Source organism: Phycodurus eques, chromosome 2, assembly GCF_024500275.1.
Source record: "Phycodurus eques isolate BA_2022a chromosome 2, UOR_Pequ_1.1, whole genome shotgun sequence".
NCBI classification, from domain to species: domain Eukaryota; kingdom Metazoa; phylum Chordata; class Actinopteri; order Syngnathiformes; family Syngnathidae; genus Phycodurus; species Phycodurus eques.
In genome coordinates, this window is record NC_084526.1 from 6003750 (window position 1) to 6018835 (window position 15086).

At 43.5% G+C, this 15086-nt stretch overlaps 1 protein-coding gene across 1 annotated transcript; it reads left to right on the forward strand.

Annotated features, from left to right (window-relative positions):
* Positions 1-12301, forward strand: sh2d7 (SH2 domain containing 7). The gene is made up of 6 exons (XM_061670999.1): positions 1-152; positions 1283-1372; positions 1691-1856; positions 2238-2480; positions 11559-12173; positions 12257-12301. Exons 1-6 carry the CDS (start codon positions 1-3, stop codon positions 12299-12301), a joined length of 1311 nt encoding a protein of 436 aa, XP_061526983.1.
* Positions 12302-15086: the final 2785 nt, after the last annotated feature.

Consider the following 15086-nt stretch of genomic DNA (forward strand, 5'->3'; position numbering starts at 1 on the left):
ATGGAGACACAGCCATGTGTTGATCTGCATCTGGAATCATCTGAGGGGGGCCTGAAGGAGCTGGTGCTCCGGTGGTTCGTTGGGACACAGGCGCAGCGCATTCTGCAAAATGGATATTTTCCTAGCTGGTTTCAAGGCTTAACTCGAAGAGAGTAAGAAACAAAAAAAAAACAATGATTACCTTTTAAAGCATGAAATAGAGTGACAGAGTGTTCTATTTCCCCCCTTTCATGATGGACAAAATGTGCATTTCTTTTGGCTTTATTTGTTCTGGTAGATAAGGAGACATACTACTTTACTAAAATAGAAAGTTTCATCTGTATATATGTATGTGATCATGACATATCCCAAATCTCTTCTCTTATGAGATCACAACTGTATCTCTCAACTGATAACACAGAAAGCATGCGCCTTTTTTATTGGGATAAACATTAGATGCAGTAATTCTGTTCTATGAGTTATTTGTATTTACTTGAGAGTTGTCATCTTTTATGTTCCTGTGCTGCATAATATTGGCATGTTTACTTACACTAGATCAACAAATTTCCTCCATAGCAAGTCCATATTGGACATATTGTTCGATATACTGTAAATCTGGCTGTGTGAAGGAATTTAACTATGTTAAAATTAAAACCAATACTGTACAATATTATAATTATGATGTAATGGTGTCAGACCTGCTGCATGGTATTTGAATCAATTCAGGCCGGCCGTAGTGCAATGACTGTGCATATTTTGCTACATAAACAAATACAGTACAGTAAAAATGAATATACGCTGGGTGGCTTGAGTACATTACATTATTCTCACATTCACACACTAATGGTGGACATGTGTACAGATTATCAAGAGGAACCACGGGGTAACCAATCAACTCTTCATTTTGTGTGAAAACATTCAAAAGGGTGTATCCCCTGAGCGTGTCTATTCCCTTGATGCATCATGCTATTAAAACAAAACAAAAAAATAAAATGCATTTATTTGGTACTGTCATTGGGGCATTTTGGGCATGTTCAAAATCTTAATAAATCGAGCCTTTCAGTGTAGCCCATTGTCGGGTTAAATTCAAAACCCTGACACATCTTAATTTTCTATTTACAGTACAAAGCAGAATTGAAAAAAAAAATAAACAAACAAACTCTTAAACGCTCACCCATAAAGCTACCTGAGCAATTGAAGAGAAGCTGTAAGTTTTGCAGTATTGCAGTGAAATTATTAACGCAATTGAAATATTACCCAACTCAGTTGCTTGTGGTGTTTGTTGTTTGCCTCCCTGTCACAGGCATGCAGAAGATCTCCTAAGAGATAAAGCTCTGGGCTCTTTTCTCATTCGCCTCAGTGATAAAGCCATCGGCTACATCCTTTCCTACAAGTAAGAAATAGAAGATGGAGGTACCATTATGCACATAAACATATAGAGAGAATTAAGTGAGCTTAGCTGAAGTGTAATATACAGCTCAATACAATTAGAACACCACAAACCACTTCAACCATCGATTTTATAGGCCTATAGGAATTTATATGGAGTTGGTTCCACTTTTGCAGTTATAAAAGCTTCCACTTAGACTTTCACAAATATTTTCTCATGTGATTTCTTTGTTCATTCATCTAGAAAACGATGAATATTATTAATGAATATAGCTTTTTTTTTTCTTTCCCAAAAACAATGAATTGTGCATTTCCTCTACAGGGGCCTTGACAGGTGCCGCCATTTTGTTATATCTCAAAGCCAAGAAGGACTTTTCGTCATATCAGGTGACTGTCACACCTACTGCTGTATCACTGAGCTGATAGAACATTTCAAAGTCAACCCAATCCAGCCTTTTGGAGAGTACCTGACAACCAGCTGTTATGAGGTGAGGTGTTTGAGGGCAACTTCAACCCTCATCTGCCATGTGAGCTATTACTGCTGTAAGCTACAAGTAGACTGAAGCTTGTTTACAAGGCTTTAGAATGATTACTATTAGTTTTGTCCCCTGATAAATTGTGGTTGTGAACTATACCACTGCAGGATTATATTGCAAGCATGAATTAAAAGGAGAGACACATTTCAACTAAGAAGACAGGATAATGTTAAATGTTTGCAATCCAAATTGCCAACTCTGGAAACTGCAAAATACCGACACTGACTTTTGTATACAAAAAAACTCACATTTCAATCTGACTTTAGTTTATGGAACATGTGTTTGAAAGTAGCAGTAAAGAGGAAATTCATTAACGGGGGTTGTTGTTTCCAGCCAAACACAGGTGAGCTGTATGATGTGGTGAATTACAACAGCAACGGGAAAACAGGAGTAAGTGTCCATGCTCTGCGGAGCCTGTGCGACCGGAATATTAAGAGTAGTGCTGGAAACAATCCTTTGATTCTGGAACAAACTGGTGATGTGCGCACCACAGTTCAGCCACCTGCACTGCCACCTAAATCCAGAAACAAAAACCTGGCTGCAACACTGTCTGTAGACTCCATGTCCCTCTCACAGGTAAGAAACAGGCACAACTGACAATCATTTCCTGCCGAGATTTGTTTAGCCTAGCTATTACATGTACACTCTAAAATGCTAATCACAAACAAACTTCTGATTGCAAGTGGAAGATTCATTTTCTGCCAGTTGTGTAGTGGGTGAGTCAAGTATTTATGAATGTGTAGCGATTATGAATAAAATAAGAATTGTAATTAATTTAGGATAAAGTAATAAGCCGGGAGCGACGTTTGCGTTACTTCCGGTTTATCGTAAAGTTTGATTGTTAAAATCAAACTAATGTCCCGAAAAGGGCACCACGTCAAATGTTTCAAGTTTAACTTGCGAAATGACGACAAACCTTTTTAAATCAGTCTCATGATCGGAAGGTCGCTACACTCTACGACATTTTGAGTCCTAGGTTACAGAGGTTTACTTAAATTCAGAACGCACACAGAATACGACCACGATGTGGAATTTTATGGTATATTTAATGAAACACACAACTACAAACTACAGCAAGAAAATAACACTAAGGGTAAACGAAAGGGAGAAAATAAGGCGTACGAAAATGGAAAAGAGGACATCGTGTGTGGTCGCTGGGCTAAACTAAATGAGCGTGTGAGCGTTTAAAGCGGTGAGTCAGAGCGAGAGAAGGCAAAGTTGGGATTTCATATGTAGCTAGTAATTTCCCCACAATTGTTACGCACTGATGTTATACATCATAGTAAGGATTGCAGTGTCGACTCAAGAACGCAGATCAGCTGGTCTTTGGGGTGGTCTTCGTCCGGACCTGAGGCGGAAACGAAGGAGGTTCGGTTGAAGAAAAAACATGCACAAAAATAAAAAGAAATAGGAAAGGAAAGTTGTTGTCCCGTTTGGGGTGCGCTCATAACTTCCCTGCCGGTTAACTTGGTGGCGAGCAGAACTCTGGCCCTCAGAGGCTTGCGGGATCCGTCAGGGATCCCAGCTGCTGCTCGTTGAGATCCCGCCAACAGATTGTGGCTAGGGAAAGCGATCGGAGCCGCATGGTCGACTTCTTCGATCGAAAATGCCGCCGGCTTGGTTGCGGTGGGCGTTCGCGGACATGGTGGCACCTGCCAGTATAGGTACGAGGAAAAGGAAAAAGAAGCCTCAAACTCAACTTCACTCAACTCACTGAGAAAGGTGTGAGTTTAGAGTTAAATACCCCAGGGGCAGGGCGAAGGAAGAGGGAGTGGCGACTTGGAGGAGACCACGCCCACAAGCTTGAATCTTGTCTGCAAATTGGAGTAAATGGGGTTTTTAAAATAATATCAATCTAAAACACTCCCAACTTTGTACTCTCGCGCATAGAATCATTATTAAAACTTTGGTCGTGGCAGATGGGTTGCTTATTGTTCAATACAACATTTCGTACTGTTTGATTTCAAATCATGAACAGCTTTCAAAATCATGCAGAGGACCTGTCAAAGTGAATATGGGGACACAGACACCAAGGCATACATTTGGAATATTTTTTACAGAGTTTGCAAGATATAAAAACTGACATTTTATCTTCCGTTAACAAACATCAAAGTCACGTCCACAAGTTCTGCTTGCAGTTCCTCTCGACACCAGTGGGTGGCGCCTCACACGCATGGGTGAATATTAACCACATGGTCTTCCCCAACCATTTGGTCCGGGAAGGGGTCTTTTGAAGACAGGAATCAAGATTTGATGGGAAGCTGCTAATTAGGTTAAGGTCCACTTGACGTACACCAGGCCCTGTCATAGTCGCCGTCTCACAGCAGGGCAGCGTGCTGTGAGCCTCAAAGTTGCGGCGCGCATCTCCGCTACAAATGTAATCCAAGGACCTGTAGCACTGGGCTGTCTTGGGACGGGTAATTAAAAGTTCAGTTCACCATTCCAAAAATTAACTAGTTCATAGTTCTTTGTTATTTTTTTTTCCCTCTGTACATTCCTGAGTGGTCACTGATGGTGTAGTGGTGCACTCACCTAACTTTGGTGCGGGCAGGGTGGGATCAGTTCCCACTCAGTGACGGTGTGAATGTGAGTGAGAATGGTTGTCCGTGTCTATATGTGCCCTGCGACTGACTGGCGACCAGTTCAGGGTGTAGTCCGCCTTTCGCCCGAAGTCAGCTGGGATAGGCTCCAGCACAAAAAAATGCTTGGAAATATCTCAATGGTATTACACCAGAACACAATGAGCAATTTTGATTTGCTTTCACGGGCCACATAAAATGATGTCGCGTTCTTTGACACCAGAATGAACGCGTTCTCAATTACGTTCATCAGGCAGAAATGAACTAAGTTCAGTTCACGCGTGCCCATAATATGAACGAGTTCATCAACATTCGTTCATTGAACTACTTCAGGTACAACACTGTCCATGGGTTAGAGAGAGAAGAGGAGGACAACTCCTCTTCCCTCCAACAATCCAGTATCTTTTTTGATTCTTTAGGGCCACCATAGTTCTTGCTCGTTTTTCGACAGTTGCACAAATGACCCAAAGCAAGTCTAAACGGAGATGTGTAACAAGCCACATTATATTTCTATGAGGCACCGTGCATTCACATTTATTAAATTTTCAACATAATGCAAATATCAAATTGAGAATGAAAGCGAAGAGGAAACGAGACCGAGCAGACCCGGGCAACTGATGCAAGGCAATATTTTATGTTTTAAATTGTGATGCCGGTAACGCGTTACAAAGTAAAGCCAAAATGCTGCCATTTTGAGTAACGAACAAAGTCACGCGTTACTTTTTTCCCAGGACAGTAGTCGTACGACAGTTACTTCTTCATAACAATGATAGATACTTTTGAGTCATGTATATTTCTCGCCAAGTTCAAATTTATGGCTGGTGACTCGTACAAAGAGCAGTCTAGCGATTCAAAAGTATTACACGGTCACACAGACCGCTAGTTATTCGATAAACAGAACGAAGCGATTGGGAGGTGATTGTTTATTCTACAATGCACAGTGGTTAGGGTTAGTTAGTTAGGTTAGTACCATAAAAGTGCAAAGAAATGCACAATTGCACTTTCGCCACACTATTTTTGTTATTTTCCGTCGTAAAAAGTGTATTTGGTTGTTGTTACTTTTTATTTACACAAGAATACAGTTTTACTGCTGTGTTAAGCGCACAATGCATTAGGTGTCATGAACGGAACAGAGGACAGGACCCAAAATGCATGACTCCAATACAAAGGGACAGTTTCACAAAAGAGAGGTTTAATAAACGAGCAGAGGTCGGTACACAGGCAGGCAATCCGAAAAGGCAGCAGTATCCAAAAGACGTGAGGCAAAGAGGGAAGGTCAATAATCGGAACAGGGTCTAGTCTTACTATGAGTCGCTGACGTGGAAACAAGGATTGCTGGAACGTGACAACAAGGTACAACGAACTGCCGACCAGAAAGAATGAGACACGAGGTTAAATGCAAGGGGTAATTAGGGTAAACGAGGCACAGGTGGGGAAGATGCTCTCAGGAGCAGGTGTGAACAAGACAGGGGGAAGACAACAACCAGAACACACACCCATGAAACCCCCTCCGACGAGACGACAACAGCCGCCTCACCGTCAAGACAGGGACCCCATCCACGAAACGGGGGGGCGGAGGGGGCCTGGAAGGCGGGACCAGAGGGGACTCCCGGGCGGGCTTGAGCAGGCTGACGTGAAATGCAGGGTGGACCTGCATCGACCTTGGGAGCCTAAGCTTCACGGTGACAGGGTTGATGACCTTTATGATGGGGAAGGGGCCAACGAACCTGGGAGGGAGCTACCTGGACTCCACGCGGAGGGGAATATGTATGGTGGCCAAACTCGCCGACCCACTTTGTAGTTCGGGCCCGATGTCCTCCTACGGTCAGCTGCGGTTTTGTAGGACCGTCCTTGGCGAGGCAGCATCTGGCGGGCTCGCTCCCAGGTCCTTCTGCAGCGTCTCACCAAGGTCAATGCAGCTGGAACCGTGGACTCTGGGGCTATGGCAGGAAACAGAGATGGTTGGTAACCATGCACAATGTGAAAAGCTGATAGACCAGTGGATGCAGAGGGGAGAGAATTGTGAGAGAACTCGACCCAAACCAGTTTCTGAGACCAGGATTGTGGCTCCTGTGAAGAGAGACATTGGAGCCTAGTCTCCAGGTCCTGGTTCAGCCTCTCGATTTGTCCGTTGGTTTCAGGATGAAACCCAGATGACAGACTGACGGTAGCACCTCTTAGACTGCAAAACTCCTTCCAAAATCGTGAAATGAATTGGGGGCCCCTATCAGATACCACATTCTTGGGGAAACCATGAAACCTGAACACCTGGTTTGTCATCAACTTGGCAGTGTCTTTAGCTGAGGGGAGTTTCGGAAGTGCAATGAAGTGTGCCATCTTAGAAAACCTGTCAAGAACTGTGAGAATGGTGGTATTTCCTTTAGAGGCCGGTAATCCCGTCACAAAGTCTACGTAGATGTCTGACCAAGGACATTGTGGTATTGGCAGGGGTTGTAACTCCCCAAAAGGACGCTTATGAGCGGGCTTGTTAGCAGCACATACCTGGCAAGCATTGACGTAATTGATAACGTCCCTTCTAACATTGGGCCACCAAAAGCGTTGTTCGACCACAGATTGCGTCTTGTCAATGCCTAGGTGACATACAGTCCGGTTAGTGTGAGCCCAGTGGATGACTCTTCCCCTTAAGGTCGGAACCACATAAAGCCTATTTTCAGGGCAATCTTCAGGGCTAAGAGGATTATTCAGAGCATCTTTCACCACAGTTCCAACGACCCAAACAAAAGCAGAAATAAAACATGACTTGGGCAAAATAGTTTTCGAGTCGGACAAAGAATTCTCTTCGCAGAAAATACGTGACAAAGCATCTGGCTTACCATTTTTGGAACCAAGTCTGTAGGATAACATGAAATCAAATCTCGTAAAGAATAGAGCCCATCTAGCCTGACTAGCATTTAATCCTTGATCAGATTTGAGATACTCAAGGTTCTTGTGATCTGTCCATACAAAAAACGGAGTCTGTGTCCCCTCTAGTCAGTGCCTCCACTCCACCAAAGCCACCTTGCTCGCTAGCAGTTCACTGGTCACCTATGTCATAATTTCTCTCGGCTGGAGTCAGTTTTTTAGAGAGATAAGCACAAGGATGTAATTTACCATCATTGAGACATTTCTGGGAGAGCACTGCTCCTATACCGGCATCAGACGTATAAACTTCTACAATTAACTGCTGTTTGGGATCTGGCAAAGTGAGGATGGGAGTGGAGGTAAAGCTTGATTTTAGTTTCTGTAAAGCTGACTGACAAACCGGGTTCCACACAAAGGGTCTGTGTGGCGAGGTAAGATCATGCAAAGGCGGGGCTATTGAACTGAAATTTCTAATGAATTTTCTGCAGAAGTTTGCGAACCCTAAGAACCTTTGTACATCTTTGCGTGACGTGGGAGTAGGCCAATTAATCACGGCATCGACTTTGCAAGGGTTCATTTTGACTTCACCTTGAGCCAGCACGAAACCCAGAAAAGAAACGGACGCCTTGTGGAACTCACATTTTCTCAGCTTTGACATAAAGTTCATTCTGCAGTAACCGCTGCAATACAGAGAGGACATGAATGATGTGAGTCTCCTCCTCCGGGGAGAATATATAAATATCGTCCAAATCGACAAAAACATACACATTCAACATGTCACGCAGGACATCATTGACAAGGTTTTGGAAAACAGCAGGAGCGTTAGTGTGTCCAAAAGGCATTACCAAATACTCATATTGTCCCGTTGGTGTGTTGAATGCTGTTTTCCATTCATCCCCCTCCCTTATCCTGACGAGATGATACGCATTTCTTTAGTCTAGTTTGGTGAAAACATTGGCTCCCTCCAGGAACTCAATGGCGGTGGAGATGAGAGGATGAGGCTACCTTTTTTTTCACAGTTATCTCGTTGAGAACCCGGTAATCGATACAGGGTCACAGGGTCTTGTCCTTTTTGTCCACAAAGAAAAATCCTGCTCCCGCAGGGGATGAAGATGGGCGAATAATCCCGACTGTCAGTGATTCTTCCACATACTCCTTCATAGCCTTGTGTCCTGGCTCTGAAAGAGAGAACAACCTCAAAAACATGAAAACTAATGTGTTCCGAGTGAGAATCAGGAAATGTCAATGTGAGTGTTTGGGTGCTGTGAGTGATCTTGGCCATAAAACTGCCATCTGCAGCATAGGTGTTGCGGTGGCGTCTTACTTGAAAGGTTCTAAGGTGCATACGTCCAACGAGGAGGGAGTTGAGTAAATTTGCGTCAGACCCAGAGTCAATCAATACAGATGTATGAATCGCTTGATCGGGAGAGCATAGTGTCACTTTAGGAAGAACCCGGGTAGGGTCTTCCTTAATGAAATTTAGACTCCCGTACCCTTGTTACGGTACCGGCAACCTTGACGTGACAGTTGTTCACGGAATGACCCAACTGCTGGCAGTAGAAGCACCGCCCTTCCCTCAGCCGGCGTTGACGTTCCTCAGGGAAGAGATGGAACCTCCCCAGTTGCAAGGGATCATCCGTGGTGACACTAGCCAGTGGATTGAGACCGGCAAGAGGGGATCTGCCTTGGTTTGGCTGGTCACTGAGGCTAGTCCTCCAAGTGCGTGGTGACGCAGCCCTCTGTCGATCTCCATCCAGCTTGCGATCCAAAAGCCTTTTGTCGATTTTTACAGCGAGAGCGATGAGAGTGTCCAAGTCAGTCGGCAGGTCTAGTAGGACCAAACGATCCTTGATGGCAGGGGATAGTCCTTGAAAAAATGGATTGAGTAGTGCCCTGTTGTTCCACTGACTCTCAGCTGCTAGAATGAGAAACTCAATCGCGTAATCTGACACCCTGTGCTTGCCTTGTTGTAAGGTGACAAGGGAGCGAGCTGCCTCACGATCTGGTTTGGAATACTGAAAAACTTGCTCCAGAGTCTTGACAAAAGAAGCCCAACAATGACACGCGGCGGAATTGAGGCTCCATTCAGCAGTAGCCCACGCCTCCGCATGACCAGCCAGGTGGGAAATGACGAAAGCAATCTTTTCCCACTCGGTGGGGAAGGCAGCTGCCTGCAGCTCATAGTGGAGTTTGCACTGAGTGATGAACGGCTTAATATTCCCAGAATCTCCAGAGAACCTCTCTGGTCGAGAGAGCTGTGGGCAGACAGCAGAGGAGGTGGCAGGTGGCTGCATGGTGACTGCTTCACATGGAAACGGTGGTACAGTGGCAGCATCGGATGTTGTGCCAGTTGGTTCCTTCTTCTGAACCATATTCATTAGAACTTCAAACTGTGAAGCCACCTGTCTAATCATAGTGTCCTGATGCTCTGATGAAGGTGGAGGGTAGCAAGCTACTCATCCTGCGTTGAGAGGCGTTGATCCTGCGTTTGAAGGGCTTTGCGCACCGGGTCTTGAGTCTGCTGGGTCCATGTTATGGCCAGTTCGTTCTGTCATGAACGGAACAGAGAACAGGACCCAGAATGCACAACTCCAATACAAATGGACAGTTTCACAAAAGAGAGGTTTAATAAACAAGCAGAGGTCGGTACACAGGCAGCCAATCCGAAAAGGCAACAGTATCCAAAAAACGTGAGGCAAAGAGGCAAGGTCAATAATCGAAACAAAGTCTATTCTTACTATGAGTTGCTGACGTGGAAACAAGGAATGCCGGAACGTGACAACAAGGTACGACGAATTGCCGACCAGAAAGAATGAGACACGAGGTTAAATGCAAGGGGTAATTAGGGTAAACGAGGCACAGGTGGGGAAGATGCTCTCAGGAGCAGGTGTGTACGAGACAGAGGGAAGACAACAACCGGAACACACACCCATGACATTAGGGGTTAATTATTCATACAGAAGTATGCAGTACTAAATTATCATACAATAAGGACTGACTCACTGAAGCAATTACAATAAGCTTAGTTCAAATACTATTTACAATAAAAAACCGAGAACTTTCAACTTCGCCTGTAGTCCGGACTGTGAACTGTTTTAACGCGCTGCACGGCTGACATCACGTAACTAAGTGCTTCTCCCCTCCTCAATCATCCACAGCTTTGCTAGTTAAAGAGTTGCGTAATCTTGTCACCTTTTTTCGCTCTTCTCATCAAAATTACAATGATGGGAGAAATGGTGTCTGTGTGCACCCAAGATACACGCACGCTCACACGCATTCGTGCACACACAGTTGTTGCCTTCATGGACCACAATCGGCATCCATCCATCCATCCATCCATCCATCCATCCATCCATCCATCTATCTATCTATCTATCTATCTATCTATCTATCTATCTATCTATCTATCTATCTATCTATCTATCTATCTATCTATCTATCTACCTACCTATCTATCTATCTATCTATCTATCTATCTATCTGTCTATCTGTCTATCTGTCTGTCTGTTAAGAGTCTTTAGAGAAGTGTACTGAAAATGGTGTGCTTGTTTACATGTTTATGTACGTGCTGTATTTTTCATGTCAAGTCTGCACTAAGTTGTTCATTTAATATACTCATATTTAAGTTATTGGTTATTGGTTCATGTTGATGACATCATTCTGTAACTTGTGTGGCATACATTACCAAGTAATAGGTTCGGTTAAGCTAATGCTTTTTTCGTACTATGGATAAGTGATATTCCTGCCACTTGGGAGCTGCTGAAAGTAACTAAAAAGTTACTTTTTTTCTGACTTAGTCACTTTCAAATCAAGTAATCAGTAAAATAATGAAGTTACTTTTAAGCCCAAGTAATCAGTAAAGTACCGGTAACTAAGTTGCTTTTTCAAGGTAACTTTGGCAACACTGGTTTTAAACCATTACAAGTGCTGCTACTCTTAATACATACAAATTACATGGGTCTACATACAATATATTCTTTCTTCTTGAAACTTCTTGAAACCTAAACCGACACTTGTAATTATTACTTAGGGCTACCTACAGTCCTCAACATCAGATGGATTGCATTGCCATCTGTGTGACGTGCATCTTCATTTCTTTCAAAAGAACAGTATTTTTTTTTATTGTTTTATGATAACATGGAGACTTCACAAATGTTGCAGGTATATACACTGGACAATGATTTTGCAATGAATTTGACATGATTTGTTCCAGACTCCTGCTGTTCCAAAAAGGCGTGTTCCATTTGCCCAGAAGAGCACAAACAAAGCAGAAAGACTTGGAGAAAACATAACTTTAAAAACCAGTAGGACTTCACATTTTAACACTGACACAAGCCATCCTGGTGGCGATGTGGCTCAATCCCAACAGACACCTGTGGAAGGCAGAAGCAAATCTGTACCAATGCTACACAAAAGCAAACCAGATCGACAAGAGGAGACTTACTCAAACCAGTTTAACAGTCAGTCGTTCACTAACTCAGCATCTCAATCCCACGCTCCTGCCAAGAGGGTCACGTGCCACACATATTCGCATCATGACCCCACAGAGTCTTTGAGGCTGAGCAACCTGTTGTCAGAGGAGCAGAGGGATTATCTGGAACTGTCTCGGTCCAACCCGCTGTACCAGACCTCTGAAAGGCCTGAATGGAGTTCAGCTCCTCGGAGAGCCACCATGTATGCTGAGATTCAGCAGAAGCCAGCAATTGTCACTTTCCCTGACACCACCTATGAGCAGGTCCACAGCAACACCACTGATAACCAGGGAAACACTTATGAGTCGTTAGATGACATGAAAACCAAGATGCCCAAATCTACATGGGGCAAAAATGTAAGTCAGGCATGAAAAGCACAAATGTTGATGTAAAAGACAGCATTAAATATTAGATTTTTTCTGTTTTGTTTTGTTTTCAGAATATGAAATGGAAGAAATTCCTCCCCGATTATATGAAGAAATGATGTGGCATGAAGGACCTCTGGAGTAAAAATACAGATTAAGACTAAACAATAGCAAGACATAACAAAACTATTACCGCTAGCAATGTCCATCCATCCATCCATCATCTGTACCACTTACCCAGCTGACTTCAGGCGACTGGTGGGGTGGACTGATCACCAGTCAGTCGCAGGACTGAGAAAGAGAGCTAGCCATTCACATTCACACTCAAATGATCTCACAAACTTACCATATGCTTCCAGTTACTACCAAAAAAAAAAAAAAAAAACAATCGGTATTATTCCTTCACAAGCACCTTTCATCCATCTATCCATTTTCTACACCGCTTGTCGTCACTAGGGTCGTCGGTATGCTGGAGCCTATCCCAGCTGTCTTTGGGCGAGAGGCGGGGTACACCCTGAACTGGTCGTCAGTCAATCGCAGGGCACATATAAACAAACAACCAGTCACACTCACATTCACACCTACGGACAATTTAGAGTCTTCAATCAACCTACCATGCATGTTTTTGGGATGTGGGAGGAAACCGGAGTACCCAGAGAAAACCCACACAGGCACGGGGAGAACATGCAAACTCCACACAGGCGGGGCCGGATTTGAAGCCTGGTTCTCAGAACTGTGAGGCAGATGTGCTAACCAGTCATCCACCGTGCCGCCCAACGTTTAAGTTCAATAAATATATTTGAAATTCGACGGGTTCATTGCCTCTCCACTGTCACTCACTAGGAGAGCAAGCATCATTTGAAGCAAGACAGTTTCATATGATCATCCATCTATCCATCCATTTACATTACTGCTTGTCCACGTTAGGGTCGTGGATAAACTGGAGCCTATCCCAGCTGACTTGGATGAGAGGTAGGATATCCCTTTGTCTGGTCACCAGCCAACTCGCAGGACACAAACAACTATTCACACTGACATTCACGCCTATGGACAATTTAGAGCCCTTGCATCCACAGGTCTGTTGGGGGCATGCAAAAGGTGGGAGGTGCACCAGATGGAGGACTTGATTCAAGTGTACTGTACATAGGTTGAAGGAAATCGGAGTGTCGGAAGCAGGATTATTGCTTCCATACATTTCAGCCTGTAGGAGCCATGAATCTATTCAAGGCGTGACCTGCATCGCACACAAGCGCTCAGGTCAAGCTCTGACATTGTGGAATTGAAGTATTGGAGTTTTATAGTAAGATAGATTTTGTAACAATGCTATGCCTATTTGCAATGACAAAAACTCATTCAAATACAAATTCCATTTTAGCAATGTAGCAAGTACCGTTACCGTATACGGGGTTCAAATCTAGTAGCAATTGGACAAAGTTTTTCTCACCCTAAAATGTCCACATTAACAATAATGGCAGACTTGGTGTATGTCTATATCATTCTATACAAGTATTTCAAAATTTAAATAGGACAAAACAAAATAGCTTTTAATAGATTGTATACAAATAGTTCGGTCTCTGGAGTGGAGAGTATTTATGTTTGCTGCATGCACCACATGTGCGTATCTTCTTCAACTGTAAATCAGCAGCTCAGTGATAAAGTTTTGCCATGAGTGACAATCCATTGATTGTTTCTTATTCTGTCTTTATGTGCTTTATTTTATCTTTAGACTGTGGGCTAAAAGAGACTGCTTGCCCAGTCCCAACTCCCTAGCTCTGTCACCAGTTGTCATAATAATGAAAGCCATACTTTGCATTGGCCCAGCATCAGAAGAGGTAGGGTGAGCAGTGGCTCATTTGCATAAACCAGGACCACCCCTTTAAAAAAGGCTGAGTTCAGCAAAGCTAAAATAGGAGGTTCAGTGTGTTGTAATTCCTGATCCTTGCTGATCTTAAAGTATTTGAACAAAAACATGTAGCAAACATGTTACTCAGACATCTGAGTGTCATGATCTGTGCCCTGTGGAGCATGGGTGGCGCTTTGTTCCTCTTTGTTCTCTCTCTCCCCAACATTAATCACCTCCTCGCCTGCGCACCTGTTTCAATCAGCGCTCATCACAGCCTGAACTTAAGCCTGCCAGTTCCAGTGTTCCAGCACCAGAGTAATCTCGCTCCTATGCGGTACACCGGCCGACTTGTTGCTCCTCCTGCTTGTAAGAAAGATTGAACTTACTCTTTGCTTTCCTCCTCCTCCAGTGCCTTCCCGTGTCTCCTGCTCCGACGCTCCCGGCCCAAGCCGCACTGCCAAGCTCACTCACCTACTCACGCTCCAGTCTCCCGCATGCTCCCTGCTCCTACGGACCCAGCTTATGGCTTGGATGTCTCGACCCTGCGCTATCCTCAATAAATCCCCTTTCAACTGTTTCCTTCGTCTCAGTCTGCTTTTGGGTCCAGTCTAAGACCATTTGGTTACCAACCGTGACACTGAGAACAGTTTTAAATTGTGAAAAATGGCATCATATGTCTGCTTTATATAAAAGAGAGACGAAAGTTCAATGCTATACATGCTACTGTATATCTTTAATGTGTTATGTTTATAAAAGTTTATATGAATGCATTTAAAAAAAAAACTAGGTTATCTGATGGATTGAAATAACATTATTGCAATTGTATAAGTATATTGTATTATACTTCTAACTTAAAGTTCACTGTAAATTTTTGTTGAATTTCTTAATTACACTGGGTTACTAACAAAAATGTAAATTGTCCATGTTTTTTTTTTTTGTGACTGTTTTAGGACATTTTTGCATCGTTGAATCAAATAATGACATCTGTTTTTCTTGTCCAGGTCAGGTTCTAATGCCAAGTTGTTAACAGCTCATTAATCAAATATTACAAACCTTGCTTA